General features: G+C 39.4%; 4 protein-coding genes and 1 non-coding gene across 5 annotated transcripts in view; 3 read left to right on the top strand and 2 right to left on the bottom strand.

Moving 5' to 3' along the window:
• LOC112456962 (bone morphogenetic protein 6) overlaps window positions 1-4,959 on the top strand; it is a 12,582-nt gene extending 7,623 nt beyond the window's left edge. Inside the window, exon 2 of the mRNA XM_025019789.1 lies at window positions 2,953-4,959. Within this exon, the coding sequence (XP_024875557.1) occupies window positions 2,953-3,764 (812 nt within the window). The 3' untranslated portion in view covers window positions 3,765-4,959. The remainder of the gene's footprint in view (window positions 1-2,952) is intronic.
• A 1,035-nt stretch (window positions 4,960-5,994) lies between these two features.
• LOC112456960 (nucleolar GTP-binding protein 1) lies at window positions 5,995-9,737 on the bottom strand. Its single transcript, XM_025019787.1, has 9 exons — window positions 9,523-9,737; window positions 8,978-9,252; window positions 8,667-8,904; window positions 8,353-8,595; window positions 8,001-8,255; window positions 7,615-7,899; window positions 7,257-7,535; window positions 6,980-7,120; window positions 5,995-6,748 (listed from the first exon to the last, which is right to left on the bottom strand). The coding sequence occupies exons 1-9, from the start codon at window positions 9,568-9,570 to the stop codon at window positions 6,593-6,595; spliced, it is 1,920 nt and encodes a 639-aa protein (XP_024875555.1). The 5' UTR covers window positions 9,571-9,737; the 3' UTR covers window positions 5,995-6,592.
• A 272-nt stretch (window positions 9,738-10,009) lies between these two features.
• On the top strand, window positions 10,010-11,477 carry LOC112456956 (60S ribosomal protein L36). Its single transcript, XM_025019782.1, has 4 exons — window positions 10,010-10,077; window positions 10,266-10,392; window positions 10,690-10,824; window positions 11,307-11,477. The coding sequence occupies exons 2-4, from the start codon at window positions 10,267-10,269 to the stop codon at window positions 11,394-11,396; spliced, it is 351 nt and encodes a 116-aa protein (XP_024875550.1). The 5' UTR covers window positions 10,010-10,077; window position 10,266; the 3' UTR covers window positions 11,397-11,477.
• Window positions 11,478-11,840: 363 nt separating this feature from the next.
• On the top strand, window positions 11,841-11,913 carry Trnav-aac. Its single transcript has one exon. It is a non-coding gene; the product is annotated as a tRNA-Val (tRNA).
• A 1,731-nt stretch (window positions 11,914-13,644) lies between these two features.
• Window positions 13,645-19,118, bottom strand: LOC112456946 (GATOR complex protein WDR24). Its single transcript, XM_025019765.1, has 14 exons — window positions 18,857-19,118; window positions 18,141-18,420; window positions 17,960-18,057; window positions 17,666-17,782; window positions 17,209-17,431; window positions 16,802-17,015; window positions 16,467-16,715; window positions 16,225-16,385; window positions 15,954-16,137; window positions 15,695-15,863; window positions 15,333-15,483; window positions 14,710-15,214; window positions 14,371-14,532; window positions 13,645-13,900 (listed from the first exon to the last, which is right to left on the bottom strand). The coding sequence occupies exons 3-14, from the start codon at window positions 18,054-18,056 to the stop codon at window positions 13,772-13,774; spliced, it is 2,361 nt and encodes a 786-aa protein (XP_024875533.1). The 5' UTR covers window position 18,057; window positions 18,141-18,420; window positions 18,857-19,118; the 3' UTR covers window positions 13,645-13,771.
• Window positions 19,119-19,387: the final 269 nt, after the last annotated feature.

Genomic DNA, 19,387 nt, shown 5'->3' with positions numbered 1-19,387 from the left:
TGCCTCTCGAGATAAATCAAATGGAGCCCTCACTCGGGCTCCTTTGTTTCCGCCTTTCCTTTCTCGTATTCCCCCCGTTATCGAGATAACTCCTAATCGCTACAGCTGTAAATCTAAGTGGCGACCAGATAAAACAGATGATAAAGCACGATAATGCGCCCGTGGAATTATTTCGGATGAAAATGTGGCGTATCGCCGTCCCCCTTGTCCTGGGAAAGTTCGTCGCGCTCCCTTTCTCTCGCAGAGGATACACTCGAGACCCTTTCGTCCCTAACGGAGCGTTCTTCCTGCCCGAATCCTCGTAATTATCATCGCGGCATTCCCGACCACTCGAACGCGCCGCGACAGAGGCTCGGGGAAAACGGTGTGTAGCCGGCCGATGCCGTCGTGGATAATCAATGGCCACGCGAGAGTTTTCCTGGAGGACCGCCTCGCGGGCCCCATAAATAAGACTTAATCAGCGCCGAGAGTGAAAAGGTGGAACGGAGAGAGGCGAGAGGATGCATGCCCCCCCAGGTCCCCGGCAACCGAAGCCGAGGATGATTCTCTTTCTCTATCTCTTTCTCTTTTTCTCTCCGCGAAGAATTTATCTCCCTCCCACAGATTCCCGCGCCCTCCTCTCTCCTCTCCGAGTGTGTGACTTTTACTGCCGCTGAAACGAGCGATTTACAAATTCTAAATCCTCCCTTTGAGCGGTCTCGTTATTACGTTCGTTCGGGGGAGTATTACGATTATTGGCCTGCGACCAATTCCCCCCGGCAATATCTCGAGAAGAAGTGATGTATCGCGGATAAAAAAATGACATTTTTTTCTTCTTTCTGTTTTTTTACTTCTTGGAACGAGGCAGATCGTCATCGTTAAATCGAAATTTCGAAGCACGCCGAATTCCTCGCGGAATAAGAGTCCCGCGCGGAGCGGAAGCGGAGGATTATTATCGGAACAAATCTAACAAACAACTGAATTGTTATTTTTATATTTAAAGGTATAGATTAGATCGCTATTAGATAGCTATTACACAGAAAAAGAAAAGAAGTGTCAAGTCAAGACTTATATACTCGTGTATACGCTGCAACAATCTAATAAATCTTATAAGAATTTCAACTTTTTAATCTCTTTTTTTTTCTCTTGGTTGAACTATATAAATGTTTTCATTGAAGCATGTTTTCGTTGTTTAACGCAATATATCTCATTTCAGGATTATAGATTATTGCGTATATACGAGTATATATAAGTCTTGATCTGACATTTCTTTATTTCTGTGTAGATTGTCACAGATTTGTTTTTTTCGTCGCGCGAGCGTCGGAAGGGGATTTAATTCAGGGCTCGCCTAAAATCATCGAAGCATATATATCTCCGGGTTGTTTCGTGGGTCTCGCGCGCCGCGGCCGATTTTGTCGGAAGGCCGAATACCGTTCCGTGACTCAGATCGCGGGCCCGTGTTTGTTTATGCGCGACGAGTATCCGGCGGTGGTTCGCGATTCGCGAAAATCCTTCTGCCAATGTTTTCGCGTAGGCGAGTAACAGCAGATCGTCCATTCCGTTCGCAGGAATGCTCGTCGCGGCCGCGCGGAACGCGGCGCGCGCGTGCATCTGCACCCGTAAATACGCGTGAGACAATTGTGACAGCGCGCGTCGCTCGGGAATTCAGCAGTTCCTGTCATTTATGTAATGCGACATTTAAAAAGCAACCCCGCGACACAACATGCGGTTTCCGTTTGGCTACTCCCTCGTCAATCGCCTCCCGGCTCCGTCGAAATTTATCTCGGACGCGAGGAGCAACTACGATCGCACGAATTATCAACCTGCATCATATATTTTGAATTTTTTTAAATATAATATATTATTTTATTACACAAGATTATCGCTTTATCGTCGTCGTCAATAATTGGTTTCAATTAAAAATATATTACTTTGTTACAAGATTATCAATTATTTATTGTCGTCGTCGCAATATTTTATTTTAATATTGAATTTTAATTAAAAATTCAATATCAAGCGTGATTCTCGAGGAAAAAATTTTTTTTCTGAAAAACATCGTAAAAACGTGAAGAATTCTTTGGTTTGTTTTGTTTGCGGAAGAGGAAATTAGAGCGATAAATGCCGGTGTTAAAGCGTCGTCTCGTATGTCAGCATCGAGGCATCGACTTGAATTTAAATCGGTTCACGTTTCTTTTTCGGTGGTCTGGTTTCGTGTGAAAGGGTCACGGAAAGGTCCGTTCTCGTTGCGAGACGGTGTAAACGGTAGACAATGGCCCGAGCTGTTGCCCGCGGTGGGCTCTAAATTTACCGTGAATATAATCTGTAAATCTCTCGAGGTATATATAAGTGTGTGTGGCGCGGTGGCACAAAACGCCACACGTTGACAATGATGACGAAGCGAAACTGAGTCACGGTTATACGAGCAAAACTCTCGCGCGGTCTCCCGCGCGTGTTTGCGGAAATACAATTCCCTCCCACACCGAAACCGGAGTTTCCCCCCCCCCTCCCCGTGCCAATTATTATAATACGCGAAGACTGCAATCTGTTATATCCTCCATTCGTTTCAGGTATCGCGCTTCGATGGCGAATGTTGCGTAACGCGCAACATTCTCTGCTGATTAATTACATTTTACCGAGGCGATATTGCCATTACACGGTACTATATATTATTACACGATGCATTACATTCTACTAATAACATTAATGTCTTCTCTCGATAAGTGTCAAAGACAATTTATCATTTTAATAATTCGCATCTATATAATAGAGTTTGCACATTTTATAGCGTAATGCGCAATTAAAATTATATATCGTAAGAATTTGGCTAATGGCACAAGAATTCGTCATTCGCCTGGTTTAGAAGTAATGACGCTATGCGACGCGAATTTTCCGACTTCCATTCACGGCTTCTCCGGTTTACGTAACGATATACAATACTCATCGGCGTGTCTCCGCGTTTTTTTCTCATTACAGAGCATCCGGGGAACAAATCGAGCCTCGGCTTCAGCCGTAGGGGAGAGCACCACCGTCACTCCCTGTACTTCCCCGTGGCGATTTCCGGCAACGCGGAGGACGTCACGGTCGATCACGCGTCCCTGAGATTCCTCCTCGATGGCGATCACCGACGTCCGCGCGATCTCGAGGCGCTGGTCTATCTCCGCACGCCGGTCTCCCGGCGTCTGCTGCTGCGGCGCGCGATCCCGCAGGGATCCGAGCCGACGACGGGCTCCGGCCGATGGCTGGAGTTGGACACCACCGAGGCGGCCGCGGGCTGGCTCGAGCACGGCCTGGAGAACCACGGCCTCGAGCTCGAGTTCCTCCACGACGGCCGGCCGACGCGGCGCGTGGTATCCCAAGCGGCGTTGAACGTGTTCGCCACGTCGGAGCCCGCCGGCAGGAGGAAGAGATCCACCCCCGAGGAGCTGATGCCGCTGCACAAGGGCCGACGCAGCAAGTGCAAGGGCGACAACAACAAGAAGTGCTGCCGGCACGAGCTGACGGTGATGTTCAAGGACCTGAAGGGCTTCGAGTTCATCGTGTACCCGAAGGGCTTCGACGCCGGCTACTGCAAGGGCCGTTGCCCGCCCCGCTACAACCCGGCGCACCATCACGCTCTGCTGCAGAGCCTGCTGTGGAAGGAGGACCGAAAGCGGGTGCCGAAGCCGTGCTGCGCGCCCAGCAAGCTCGACCAGCTGATGATCGTCTACTTCGACGAGAACGACTCGACGCAGCTGAAGGTGTCCTACTGGAAGAATATCCAGGTGCTGGAGTGCGCCTGCTCGTGAAAGAAGAAGAAGAAAGAAGAGAGAACGAAACAGTCTACCGAGGACTCACCAAAGAATCGTCCGAATTGCGGTTCGGTGATGCCGCGAATATAATCGCGTTAAGATACTAACTAATAATGAATATACTGATAATGACGAAAGTAAACAAAATGTACGGTCGTTCGAGCGACTTTAGGATTTTCGTGCATTTCCGCGATTCCTTCAGACTTCCATTAACTCCTCTCTCTCTTTTTTCTTTTGATATATGATTCGGACGATCCGAGGCATCACCGAACACTCAGACCCCCTGCGACTCGCTCGGGGTCTCGCGCATCGACTGTGATACTAACGATATTTACTTGTCACGTTATATTCCTTAATTACATAGCGATCGATATTTAATATTAGGACATTCTCCGGGTCCGATTGAAAGGAAGCAGATCGTCGACGATGACGATTGCGTCGAGATCCGTTTCTTTTTAGCCGGGCGAGCGTCTCCCTCTCCCCGTACGAAACGCCATAATGTCATCGTGTATCTATAACGCATGCCCGCCCCTATCTGTTAATTTATTACCATCGCGTAAGCTCCCGCGAAACGGAGCTGGTCGATGTCTATTAACGTAATTTGTGACACAAGCTAAAAGTCTTCGCTCTTACCGAACCTTTTGTTTTGTATCGAGGTTTTGTTAGTTCCTATAGAGTATTACGACTAGAATCTCCGAGCGCGCCCCGTAAAATCTCTCGATTCTTCCCCCCTTCCCCCCGCGAATGCAGTCTGACGATCGCGAGCACGTGTTACGTCGTTGCAAAAATTATAAAAATTGCGTTTTCCGCGATATTCGCCGCCGATCGATGGCCGCCGCACGCTAATCTCCATTGCATATGTGTGAACATATTTCGAGCTCTATCTGTGAAATAATAATATATTCGCATTTTATCTATGAAATAATCGTGTATCGTATATTTGTCGAGCGCGCAACCAAGATCGAGATGAGAAAATTGTATTGCTAACGCGCCGATATATCAAATTGTATAGAAATTTATGATCGCGCACACTATTGTAAATTATAATCTAATTAATCACCCACGGCGGCGCCCTTTTACCATCGTTACTCCTGTCCGTCTTAATTACTGTCAACTTATCCGACGTTGGAGATCCGTTTATAGCGAAGTCTTAAATATATGATCTATCAGTTTTCAATAAAAGAAAAACAGACGCGCTTATTTTTCTTTCATCTCCTTACCGCGCGTTGGTGCCTAGATTTATTTAAAAACAATTAGGAGAAATCTTCTGCTAAGGGAAACCGTTGCTTCTCACAATTTTTAAAAATTTTGAATCGATACTTTAATAAAGTCACAAATAAAATTGTGTTAGGGTAAAGGATCAGTTTTAACGATTTTAAGATATTATTTATTTTTATTGTAACTTCATAGGTAAACAATACAAGATGGCCCTTCTATTATCCTCTTTTTCCTAAAAAAGCGTTTCTGAAAATTTCAACAATATATTTGGGATATATTTTAAATTTTCATAAATTAGCTCATTTGTTTAACCAACTAGTCAAATTTCTCGTAAATTTCATTAGTTTATAGCTTCCTGTGAATCTACTGCTGCGTCGACAAGAGATAGAATTGGGACATGCGTCTTTCGTTACTCGAAAAATCGTCAAAATCATTAGAGGAGCATGTCGCGACAAGAGGTTAACGAACTTAAATGCGATTCAAATATCCCGCTCTTTAAAGATGCAAATTCAGATATTTAAATTCGGTAGCTAAATTCAGGATATTAGGAGAACACGATTTCGAAGAAGTAATGCAAACTTAGGTCCGAAACGGCGCGAATTTCAAAACACATTTTTACAAAATATAAACAGATTTTTTTCTTACATTCCTGTATTAATTTCTATCATTATAGCGACTCGAAACCTTCGGAAGTCCAAAAAGCTAATAAACGTCCAATACAAAATTTGCGCTAATCAATGATCGTTACACATAATTTCTAATAGTTTTCGATAAAAAAGCTCGTTCACTTTTTCTATTTCTTATCACTTTAAACTGGTATTTGACTAAATCATAATGGAAAAAAATCATGTAAACTTAGAATAATTATCTTCAGTGAAAATTCCAAAGAAAACTTTCCACAATTTTCCAAGTTTTTAATTCGATATATTATCAATTAAGGTTCAATAATATTTAGAGTAATGAAATTAAAGCAAAGTCCAGTTTAAGAGTCGAATTTACTAATATTCAATCACTTTTATTATTTAAATAATTGTAACTTCGTAAATGTTTTAAAATTAGAATCGTACAACTACAAAATCGACACATTGAGTCGAATCGAGTGTCGTGATTTTATGAATAGAACGTAATGTGAAATCTACCATCGGCGCGAGGGGTTATCTCGCTACGACAGCAATAAAGTTTCATTGAGCGTGACGCCGCTGCTTACCCCGTTCGAGTTCGAAGGTTACCTTGTGTGCATTATGCAACCACGCGCATTCGTGCCACGCTGGGCCGTCACAAAAATACTATTGTCAAAGATGCTTGTTTAGCAGCTGATAACGACGGAGGAACGAAAAACCGATCTCCGCTGTCTCCTTCAATAAACACGCGAAACGCGAGGAGTTTCATTCACAAACTACAATCGCATTATTGATCATAAATCAAATATAAATCGGTTAGCGACAGTTATCCGAGCGTCGGTTAATGTAACATTCGATATAGTACCTCGAATACAATCTGGATTGAAAATTACATTTCCAAAGATGATGTTTCCTTTTTATATACACAGACGTATATACGATACAAACGAAGAAGTACAAGTAACGTGTAAGATATGAATGAAAACTTTATCTCCTGGATGTTTTGCCGATTCCTCTTTTGCCGGAGAATAAATGCTTTGGCATCTTGTTGCCGATAAAACGATCGCCCTCGCCCTTGAGACCCTTCTTGGCTATCTTCTTCTTTTGTACCTTGTTTGCAATGTTTTTCAGTTTCGTCTTCATCTGCAATAAATACGAGAATAACGTTACGTTTCCATTTATTGCGCGAATAGGTGTGATGTTCTTTCACACAAATTAGAAAACAGTTAAAATGAGGGATTCTGTTCACTTTTTGAGTAAATTAATGTACTTAAATTTGATTTTTTCAATTTAAGATTAATTTTTTTAAAACCTAGAGATGTAGATGGATCATCGTTGCGCTGAAGTTCTTTCAAACAATTATCTCTGACTTACCACAACATCTTTAACACCCATCTCATCTCGCGGCGGTTTCGAGACACTGCGAGCACGCGACTGTGACGATTCCACACGCATGCGTTTCCTAGATGGTTCTGACCGCGATCTGGACCGTGCTCTCGTTCGTTTGAAGTGCGCCTAGTTATGATACAAGAATATAAAATAATATATAATACTCCAAAATACAACGGTGACTGAGTTAATAAATGTGAAAAATTGTCCTGAATCATTTTCTCTGATCTGAGGACACTCAGATTATATACGCGATACTCACGTTTTCGGTATCTTCCATATCCACGCCTAGATCTTCCATCTGCTCCTTCAGCTTCACGGCCGATCGGTCACGGGTCCTGGCGGCGGCTGTACGCGGCATAATCGGCTTCGTGGAAGCCTTCACTATTCGCGCCTCGTCCTTCATGACGAACTTCTTCTCGCGAATCTGCTTCGCTAGCTCTTTAATCTCGCGCATCGTCTCCGACAATTCCGGCACCTTATAATCGTAAAGGCCAGCCTCTTCCCTCAACTGCTCCTCCCTTTCCAGTTGATTCAATTTCTGAAAACGGAAGAACGGCATAGAAACACGTTTTGCCATGGCAGTCTCACACAATTCGATAAATAAAGTTTGTGCTTACTTCAAATATGTCTGGATCTATGTAATCCGCGACGTTGTGACCCTCCCATATTTCCGGAATAACATCATATTTCTGATCTCCTTCGATATCGTAATTTTTCTTCAAATCAAGCACATAATCGTCTCCCATTTCCTCCTCTATCTCCCTTTCCAATTTGCGTTTTCTCTCAGCTTTCTCCGCGGCAGCCTGCCTCTTCTTCAGAACGCTCTCCGGAATACACGGCACGCGATTAGGATCCACTCTTCTCGGTTGAGCAATGTGCAATCGGTTAAGAAGCCCTTCCACCTGTAATCATTACAAATCGTGCATTACACGACAACGTGTCGAATTTTTCGACATTAAAGGATTTTTGAATTAACAACTTTAACTAAAAACTTATAACCAACCTTTTTAGTCTTGAACTTTTGATCGACTCTGTAGGCCAGAAGTCGCTCGCAAGCCTCCAATTTCACTTCCATCACTCCAAAATCGGTGACGGTGCTCATTTCTAGCACAGGCACATTCGCATCGTCCTCGAGCGGCTTCAAAACAGCCCTTTTCTCCGAGGATAACTCATCCAAACGTACAATATCCATTTTGTTCAAGACTATCATCAAAGGCTTGTTCGTGAATAAAGGCTTTATGGATTCGAACAGTTTTACCTACATGGACAAAAAAAGCAGGGTTTATAATATTATTAAAATATTACGTTTAAACTCACAAATGTTACATTGTACACAAAAATGTTCCATAGCTCACCTGTTCCTCCAAGGTATGACCGCACTGCTCTGACAAGTCGCAGAAGTAAAGCACAGCGGCTCGCAAGTGAGCGAGAGCAGTCACCGCCTGCATTTCTATGACGTTTCTCTCTTCCAGCGGGTGATCCAATATTCCAGGTGTGTCAATCACTTGCCATCTCAAGTACTTATAGTCGGTATGCCCCACGTACAAAGATTTCGTCGTGAACGCATACGGTTGTACCTCGACGTCGGCTCGAGTGATCTATCGAGTGTGAAATTGAATTACATCAAATATTACTCATAATCATAAAATTATCATCACGTATCACTTACTTTGTTAATGAAACTGCTCTTGCCCACGTTTGGGAACCCGCATATGATTATTGTACGCGTGTACGGATCTATACTTGGCAGACGAGCCAAGTGTTGACGAACTTGCTCAAGATACGTTAAATTGGCCGCTTGTCTCTTCATAATGGTGGCCATTCGGCCCAGGGCGGCTTTCTTCAGTTGCTTACACCGATATAACGAGTCTCCATACTTCAACAGACGAACGTAATCCTTTGCTACACTGTAATCATAAAACATATCTCGTATAAATCTTGTTATTTGCACACATTGCGTACAAATCGTTGTTTTCTTACTTGTCAATCAAGTGCCTAGCGGTATTTATCTGTCCAAGAGCTAGCTTATAGTGGTCCTTATCGTACAGGACGTTCATCAAGTCGGCATAGAACGGATGGACATCGTCCAGCTTGGGAAACTCTTGTATTATTTGGGACAATCTATCGTGGAAGTTCTGTTGAGTGAATTTCACCTTCCGCGTGTAGAAAGCGCGTATCCTTGTGATCTTATAATTCTTGTGAATAACGGTCGGTGTCTTCCGTTGTGTCTTCGACAAGATTATGTCGATGAAGTCCTACAACGAAGGGGGCAAGAGTCAGTTTTGTGAAAAGGTATCATAACAACATAAAAATATTATTATATTACTATACTTAATGTTAAAGAAAAATGTATGTAGCTGTTAACGTAAAAGCAAACATAAATGTAAAATGTAAAGTAAGTTGCAGTTGAGTAAAATGTATAAGAGAATAATGTAAAACACTATATTGGACGGAAGTCCGTCCGCGAGGCAAGGATAAAATAAAATATTACAACATAAATATGTAAAACGACGTATGTAACTAACCTTCGCAGTTGGGACAACCGTGATTTTCTTGAAATTGTACAAAACCATTTTGTTTTCAGTTTATTGCACCCCGCGTTAGAAAGACAACGTATTCTTCTTCTTCTCCCTTCTTTTTTAATAAATATCTTCCCTTCGGGAAGACGCAGGATGTTTCACTCTTTCCACCGGTCCTTAAAATTTGGGAACACGTGTCTCGAGACCTAACCAGTAACCAGTTTGAGGTTATAATTGTTATAAATAACCCCCGCTAGAGAGCGCATCTTACCGGAAACGGAAATGCGACATTTTATTTGAGGCGCGATTTTCAGAATACATTATAAATTTTTTAGTTTCAAAAATTTTGATACTATAAAAATTGATGGAATTATTTAATGGCTTGTCATCAAATTTGCAAATTATTATAGCACGAAATTAGCATTATATACTTCGTCGTCCTGCTTTTCCGTCAATCTACGCAGATCAGCGTCGATTTAGAGCCTTGCGCCGCGCATGCGCGCGTATAAAAGCGTGGAGAAGGCGAACGCTTCTTTCTCAACGTGGACGTTCGTCGCTAAGGTTAGCAAAATTTCGAATCTCGAAATATTGCCGTAATCCGTTCGCGATCAAAGAAATTCTAGCGACGTGTTCGTTCTGGCATTCGAGTTGAATTTGCAATTCGTTATATTCAGACGCGACTCGCGCACGTTTACGTTGAACGAGCATCGCGCGTGAAATAACCTAAAATACCCGATATCTGTCCGCAGGATGGCTCCGAGATACGAGTTGGCCGTCGGCCTCGACAAGGGTCACAAAACGACGAAGATCCGCGTGGCCAAGAGCAAATCCGAGAAGGAGAGGACCGTCTGCCTGCGGCCGTCCAGGCTAAAAGGGGTGGGTGGAAAGTTATAACCTTTCTCATTGTTATTGTGATATGATGTGTCGATCAATAAGTGCTTGCCATTTACATCAAAACTCAGATAATTCTCACTTGTGACGTCGTTCTATCCTTTTTGGCAATTAATGAATAATAAAGACAGAATGACATCACAAGTTAGAATTATCTGAGTTTTGATGTAAATGGAAAGCGACTAATGAGACGATACACCGTGATTTAACTGCACGAAACGTCACGATATTTATCCTTTCTCTTACATGTGTTATAATTCATTTCTCAATTTCTCATTGCAGAAGCAGACCAAGCACAGCAAGTTCGTGCGGGACCTGATCCGGGAGGTCACAGGACATGCTCCTTATGAAAAGCGCGCCATGGAGTTGTTGAAGGTGTCGAAGGATAAACGCGCCTTGAAATTCTTGAAGAGACGGGTAAATGTCTTCTCACGAGTTTCAGACAATCAGCGGATTTCAGGAATATAATGTCATAATTTTGTAATGCTTTGCGTTCTACTTTATAGATCAATGGAATATTGATGGTTGATAGTTTAGAAATTTGGTAATACAAGATTGTTTGTACATTAATAGCTAACGAGAAAACTATTTTATCAAGTACTTGTTTAATATTAAGTAAATGTCAATCGTGACGTAGAGAGAGAGATTGAAAGACAATCGATATTGAGAATATTTAACGTTGATTTATTTGAGCATAATTTGGAAACACAATTTACCAAAATTTTACATACCTGTGTAACTAATAAGCTAAAAGTAAAAAATGTGTAGTGACAGGATCTTTTAGATCCTGAAATTTTTTTATCATCTGCTTCAGAAGGAATCAGTATTGCCAAGCAAGAAAACGTCAAAGGTTTTTTAGAAAGAAAATAAAGATTTCCGATTTTGTTTTTGTTTTCTAGTTGGGTACACACATCCGTGCCAAGAGGAAGCGGGAGGAGCTTGGAAATATCCTAGTACAAATGAGGAAAGCAGCAGCTGCTCATCATTAATTATTTCCATTAAAATTGTAAACCGCTATATAATACTTGAATAAATAATATTTCGCTATCGAGAGATGCATTATTCGAGAATTCAAAGTACTACTCCGCTTTTATCACCTTCAAATAAATCATGTAAGACTTAAATTGTAAAATTGCATGAAAGACTTAAATTGTAGAAGTAACTTTTAGCAATTCGGTAATAAGATTGTAGTACATTAACAGCTAATAAGAAAACTTTTATCAAGTACTTGTTCAATGTTAGGTAAATTCCAATTGTGACGTAGAGAGAGAGAGAGAGAGAGAGAGATTGAAAGACAATTGATATTAATATTTAACATTAGTTTATTTTGGAAACAATGAAAACACAATTTGCTAAAATTTTATATACTTGTTTATTATTAGTTATATACCTGTGTACTTAATAGGCTACAAGTAAAGCAGTTCTCTCAATCAGTTTCCGTGGTGTAGTGGTTATCACATCCGCCTAACACGCGGAAGGTCCCCGGTTCGATCCCGGGCGGAAACATTTTTTTTTTCTTTATAGAAGAAAGCTCAATATATTTTTTCAGCGTAGTATTTAATTGTAATTTTTCTAAATTTTATGTAAAAAATCACTTTTATTTTTATCATTTTTTTCAAAATTATATTTTTTATCAATTACTTCTTTTCATAATTAAGACCTTGCTCCGCACACAGCGAATAATATATCAATTAAATCTCTGCTTGTTAGGAATTGTAACAATTTAAGAAGTTAACAGGATAGAGTGAAACAGGAAGAATGAGAGTCAGAGATGGGCACGAGAGAGAAGAAACAAATAGAAAAAACTTTTAGTCGAGTCCGACCCATAAAAAAAGTAATTATTCGTGGCAATAACTAAATTGAATCTACAGTTAGGATATTCTAACAGTCACTATAAGTCAATAGGATCCTATACGTTTTGAGAACAGAGCGAGAGGAGAAATCGATCGCTACAATATTTAATTACTGATAATTACTAACGTTTACGCGAGCGTTACTTCTGTAGTAACTTACGATAATTCACTCGTTTACGCGGAGTAAATTATCGTAAGTTACTACAAACTCCCGTTTACGCGAAAGAATTATCGTAAGTTACTACAGAAGTAACGCTCGCGTAAACGTAGTATGTTCGTTTTTAAATAATTTTCTCGGAATTTAGCTAACGATCTTTTTCATTTTCACACTTTTATTCTTTCTCCGAGATGATTAAGCTAAGAAGCTAAACGAGAGTTGAAACACGTGTCTCGATACCTTCGAAAAATCGTAAAAGTTATTAGAAAAATATGACGAGTGAGGAGGTTACAAGTATAGTGGCGCAATTTACATTTGGCGCGCTTAGACCGCGTTGGTAATTTACAGGCTGGTCGATAAGTTTACCATCTACTTCACCGACCGCCGATAACAATAAAACCTTTGATATCAAAAGGCGCGAAATTTAAATCAAATTTAATTGTGCCATCTCTTGCAACCTCTTCGCTCATCATGTTTTCCTGATAAATTTTACGCTTTCTTAGAGGATCAAAAGACGCATATTCGAATGCTGGTTCAGACGTTTGTTTCGCTGCTTATAATGAGAGAGAGAGGAAGATCAAGTTAATTTAAAGAAAGTCATTTGTATAATGGATTATTATTTTTAGTCGTATTTAGACCGCTTATAAGAGGAACTCGAGGATAGTTTTATACAGGAAAGTATGCTTTATGGAGTTTGTACATAACAAATGTGCGAAAAATTTTGACACATTCCGCAGCTTGTTGGTGTTGAGACGGTGTACATATATTTCGGTGTCACATATATTTTTTGATGCCGCAAAACCGATCGGCCGAAGAAGCAAATATTTCCAGAACAAATAAATAAATTTGAATTAGTATTTAAACAATTAAAGATTTAATTAATAAAGATTTAAAATAACTAAAAAGTTTATACATAATCTTTTATTCTGACATTTATTAGTTAAAAAATTTACAATTAATATCGTGCGACATTAATGCATTGTATATAAAATGAACGAGGAAGACACCAAGAGAGAGTGCCAACAGAATATTTATCAAAATTTTGTTTTGTTTCTCTCCGATCACATTTAAGAGGTATACGCGGGATGAAGGCTGAGTCGGAATTATAATAGTAAAATATATTTACGTGAATTAAAAAAAAAAGTTTAGGGAAATGATAAATAAGATATACAAATATCTATATATATATATGTACATATAATTTCAAAAGAATATATCTAAATAATATCTCATTATATAAATTTAATTTATACAGAGTTTTTTTTCTGCTGTGTTCATATGTCACGATATCCTTATATTGTAGTACTTTATTTAAAATTATTCCAATGTTTATAACGAATGTCGACGTATTTCCTCAATTGTATTCACAAAGATGTCCACAACCAGTAGGACATTGTCGATTGTTATTAAACCACTCCCTCATATGATTTATATGGCCTCCATGTGCACAACCTTGACACCACACATAGATACCACGTACCACCTGCACGAAAAACATTATAAAATTAATCATAATGAAAATAACCGCAATCAAAAATAACAATTTTATTCTTATCTTTTATACTAGAATTATTTTATTATAATCAAATGCAATTAATTTTCAGATTAATTATAATCAATTATCATAACACAATTATAATAAATTTTTTATGAATGATAGAAACATTTATGATTAACTTTACATTGATTTTTTTTCTTTTTTTTTTTATTATGTATTATTATATATTATATATATTTCATATAATAAGTCAATCAAATTTTTCGGCAAGGATTCATATACATGAACGATTGCAAAGAGTAAAACGTATTGTATAAAAGCGAAATAAAATATTTCGCATTTGATAAAAGTAATTTCATACATTGTAATTTTGTGTGTTTATTTCAGTTTATTTCACTCTAAATAAATATAAATTATTTCACGAGCTTAAATGAAAAAAGTCAAATTCCTCTTACCTGATTGCAAAGGGAACACAGAGCATGTTCGGGCGTATGACAATGATCGCATAACCATGCAGATCGTTGCAATGATTTTGTGCATGCTACGCAACATGCATGTATCGTAGTCGACTGTTGATTCAATTGCGATATAGAAGGAATCCACGCCAATTGTATTATCTGTAAATAAAATTCTTTATTAAATCTGTTTATGTATTTATGAGTAAAAAGTATCAAAAAAGAAATGTTCATCTCATTGCAATAATTAAAAGAACAGAATTTCAACAATAATTTCTGCAAAATATAGTAAAAAATGTCGTTGTAAAATAATAATGGATTCTTTAATTATGAACAAACCTGTGTAGCTACATGCCAGAGCTTAAATTTGCCGAGCATGTCCAAGTATTCTAATATCCAATGTTCTTGCAAAGCTACGGGAATATTTAATTTTTTCCTTATTTCTCCTAAGACGATAAGCATCGATACCGTCGTCTGTACGTCTCTTATTGCCGTGTGAAAGCGTAGTCCGTCCAGAACGAGAGACGTAAAATCAAAGGGTAAAGGCTTAGGTAGAACCGGAACTACTAACTGAGGTTGATCTTCAACTATAACGGAAGCTGAATTCTCATTGAGATCAGGCGGATGGTTGGGAAATTGCTCTGGAGGCGGGGACCGATCCTTGATCTCGTGCCGTAAAGGAAAAGCTTCCTTCTGCAATTCCTTAGTCCACTCGTCATCCTCCATACGCATCACAGTTTGCCTGCTTTCGCCAGGATGTTCCAAAGACACGGGTTCATATTCAGTTTCGCCAAAGATAAAGTCGCCTCGCGATGTTGAAGGTATATCGCTGAGCAACGGTCTCCTGTAATTAGATAATGTCAAGTGCTCTAATTTCACCAACAGAAATCAATTGTTCTCGGCATACGCGCGCACAATATAATTCTGGGATTTATGCGACGATGAGGATATTGTAATAGTACCTTGGCAGAACAGTCGATGTCGTATTAGTCGATGGTCCCATGGTATTTTGATTCTCCGGCGCTTCAGTTTCTGTTTCAGTTTCATCGTCACCGCCACTAGCAACGCCAGTAGGATTTTCCCCTTGAAGAGATTTCGCGTCCTGTTCGTGACCTGAGAAAAATAACAAATTTATAGAAGTAATGTGATATAGGCTGCGGTCCACTTGACGCTACAAATGCTTTGGAGCGTTCTTCTTCTCCTTCTTTCTTCATTGAAAGAAAAGAGAAGAGGAATGCTTCGAAGCATTTGTAGCGTCAAGTGGACCGCAGCCATAATAGCAGAATATTAATATGTCGTTCATGATATTTCCGCTCATACTTACTTGATTGTTTACTCGCATTTGATTGTTCCATACCAGAACTCTTTGTTACCCCTGGTGCTATATTCGACGTGTTAGCTGTATCTTCTTTAGGCGCAGTCGGTGCGCTCTTTTGAAGTATCTCGAACGGATCTGTATACATGATCTTCAAGACTTGCCACGCTTTGCTAACCTGTATAAATATTATTATTAAACATATTAAAATTATTGTATGTATTATCTATTGTGCAATATATTTGTGAAAATATAGGTATCTTCTTACAACGTAATTGCCAAAGTCGTATGCGACACGTGCATTATGATCACAGGCTTCACTTAAATTTCCAGAAAGCAAATAATTTTCTGCGGCTATCTTAAACCAATTCGGCTCGCGTACGCATCCACGAAATCTATGCATTACACTTGAAGCCATGCAAAAGGTATCATCATTTGTTACAGGCGTTCTCCTGCAAAAGAACAGGTATATAACAAATCTAAATAAAATTAAAATTAAAAAAAAAATCAACTCCTTTGTATATAACAAAAACATTCACCTCATTAAATTACTTAGCTGTCTTGCGATACTTGCAGGTTCATATTTCACTTTAGAAGCGCATGTAATATCGTGTTTTAGATTTATTGCAACACTCTGTGGATTTGCTTTACTGGCCGGCCTTACTGCATCGTCAAAAACGTGATGATATAAAGTACAATCCTATAACAAAGTGAAAGCATAAGTATAAAAATCGTACTGCATATGTAATAGAAAAGCAAATAATGTGGTTGACAGTATTACTCTGCTTGTTGATAGAAAGGATTGCGGGTTGCCTCTCCATGCCACACCTGTAGGAACATCCTTATGCTCATTGAAACTTGCGAATGGGATATACGGTCTACGAATATCCCATACATTTATGCTACAATCAACGACTAGAGCACAGCTGGCTATGTGATACTTTTTCTGAGGTCTCCATTTTATACGTCCCACAGACGCTATAGTGTGTATAGTGTAATCACAACTTGGTTTACCCGATAAATCCCAAACCTGTAAAGTTAGGAGCGACGTGAATGTACGATTGTAATTGCGTATTCCACACAAAAATTCACATTAATATGTAGAAAATTAAATACTTTGATAGTTTTGTCTCTAGATGCTGTAGCAAGCCAAGTAGCCTCTGGATGCCAGTCGCAAGCAAATATCGGGCCGCTATGTGCCGTGAAATGCTGAAAGTAACGGTCTGGTTTTCTCATATCCCATTGTTGCACATGACCGTTTTCAGACACAGCAGCAAAAGTATGAGGTTGTTGCGGACAAAATTGAACATCTCTCACAGATTCCGTATTACTACAGACACAAATATATAATTATGTATAATAACTATCTATCAAATTAAATAAAGTCTTTTTATTCAAGTCAAACAAATCTTAAAAAACAAACAAAAAAAGATTTTTTTTATCATATATATTAGTTGTGTAGATCGCCTGTGGCTACAACACGAATTCATGCAGCTCACCTACAAAAGTTTAGATAGCTTTACCTATAAAAAGTTTTGATAGCTTCTTTTATTCGCAAATCAAAGCATTTCATTGTACCGTCTTGCGAGCCAGATATCAACCACATTGGTTCTGTCATATGAAAGCTTACTTTATTCACGGTTCTCTTGTGATCTACAAATACATGATCCTGTTTCGATCGAGACTGCCTATTCAGGTTCCACAAGACGACTGCACCGTTTGTTGCTGCAGTCGCAAGTATATGATCTATAAATTAATATAATAATTGTAATATAAAATTATCTGATAAATTACGTTAATATATGTGTGACATTCAGAAAAGTAGTTAAACTGAGTACATGCACAAGGATTTTTGATATAAGGAAAAATTCAGGTATATGTATATCTTTTGCAATATCAATAATTGTTTAACATAAAATTCAATGTAAATGTGATATTTTAAAATATATCATTTATAGTCACAACAAGCAATTGAATTACCATCATTAAGATTCCAGGCAACATCGTTGCAGGAAAAATTCAGATTTAGATTTTTTCCCACCCGAAGATTACAGGCTTCTTCAAATCTGTCCTCCAGCAATGTAAATATTTTGAAAACTGCAATAAAATATTACTGCGATATAATTCTCATACATAATACAGCACTAATATTAATTAATTGGTACTGTTATACCTATTACAATCTATTTCGATCAGATTGCAATAAATAATCTGTATCATATAATTTATAGCATATCCACTTATTTCAAGCTAGTGTAAGGCTAATGTACGCACCATTGCGACCGGCTATCACAACCTGATTGTTATCTTTATTAAGAGCTAAGGCATTCGCAGGTCCTTCTTGAGCGACGCATATAGTTTTCGACGTCATGCTGCGTGTCAAGAAATTAATATTGAATTACCATCACAATACTGATTACCACGATAAATTATTACTAGTAATTATATTCATTACCTTGCAATCTTACAATACACACATTGACGTCAGTGTTACAGGCTCATTCGACATGTAATGTATGTACTTTTGAACTATTCGTGTTTGTCGAATCTGACCTTCAGCTATTGTGAGAAGCAGAGCTATCTCTACAGATTCCTCTTATCTTCTCTTCTCTCATGGGTAATTTGTAATTCCTTCGAGATTATTCCGTGATTGTCTGAACTATGCTTCAGCTGTCCATATAACCACGTTGAAGCGAGATGACAAGGCATAATGTTTGGCGCATCTATTTCTGTCACTAATGTATAAATAAAATTAGTATTCATATATATTCACGTTTAGTACATATATATATATATATTCAATCTAAATTTGAAGGAAGAGAAAAGCTGAGAATTCGATATGAAAAGAGTAACTCCGACCAAACTCCGAATTAACTTAACGCGATTAACTTGGATAGTAACACCACACTATTATTTTGTTGATATGGACAGAATTTACGGATCTTTTGGTTCAATGAGAAAAAAAAAGATTAAATTGTGTAGTTAGAAATTTTGCTGCCAGCAATTCTGCCGGTCGAATTAACTTTCGCTCATCGACACAATCGGAGTTCCATCGAAGTCGCACCTTAAAGAAAACGAATCGCAGAGATAAATACACGGAGATCACGTGTGCTACGAGCCGAAATAATTAACCATGCGGATAGAGATCGTAATGATTACAACGTAACTCACAGATGTGACATCGTGACGCGCGTGGAACAAAATACTGTGACGTTCGACGCGGTGGTTACACCAGGAGCCGGCCCGCGTCGAGCCGACACGAGGTTGTCAATGTTGTCATGGAGGAGTTTGAACACTTTGAACCAGCAGGCCGCAAGCACGCGCTTGAGACGTTCGCGAACGTCGACGAGAAAAACAACCGGCGAGCCCGGCGCGTTGATTCGCCGGAGAGGCACGGGCCGGAGGCTACATGAGAACTCGCCGGCTCCGTGCGCTCCGTGCCGTTTGTGAATCGCCTGTACCTCCGAGGGGGATCTTTGGGGATCTTGCGATCTAAAAAGTAAATACCTTATGAAAGCTAGCGCATAAAGTTGAGATAAAAAATTGAAACGCTCGCTTCGCCGAGCTTCGGCTTCGGTTACACGAATATATGCATTATATGCAATAATGCAATGCGTTGTATAATAATAATAGTGGCATTCCGCATCGAGTGGTGGGGGGTCCCGCGATTTAACAGCACTGCCAAGTGCCATATGTATTGCC

The sequence above is a fragment of the Temnothorax curvispinosus genome, unplaced genomic scaffold (genome assembly GCF_003070985.1).
Source record: "Temnothorax curvispinosus isolate PA1 unplaced genomic scaffold, ASM307098v1 QBEX01007315.1, whole genome shotgun sequence".
NCBI lineage: Eukaryota > Metazoa > Arthropoda > Insecta > Hymenoptera > Formicidae > Temnothorax > Temnothorax curvispinosus.
Note: the sequence above shows the minus strand (reverse complement) of the source record. Positions and strands in the feature narration are given on the sequence as shown.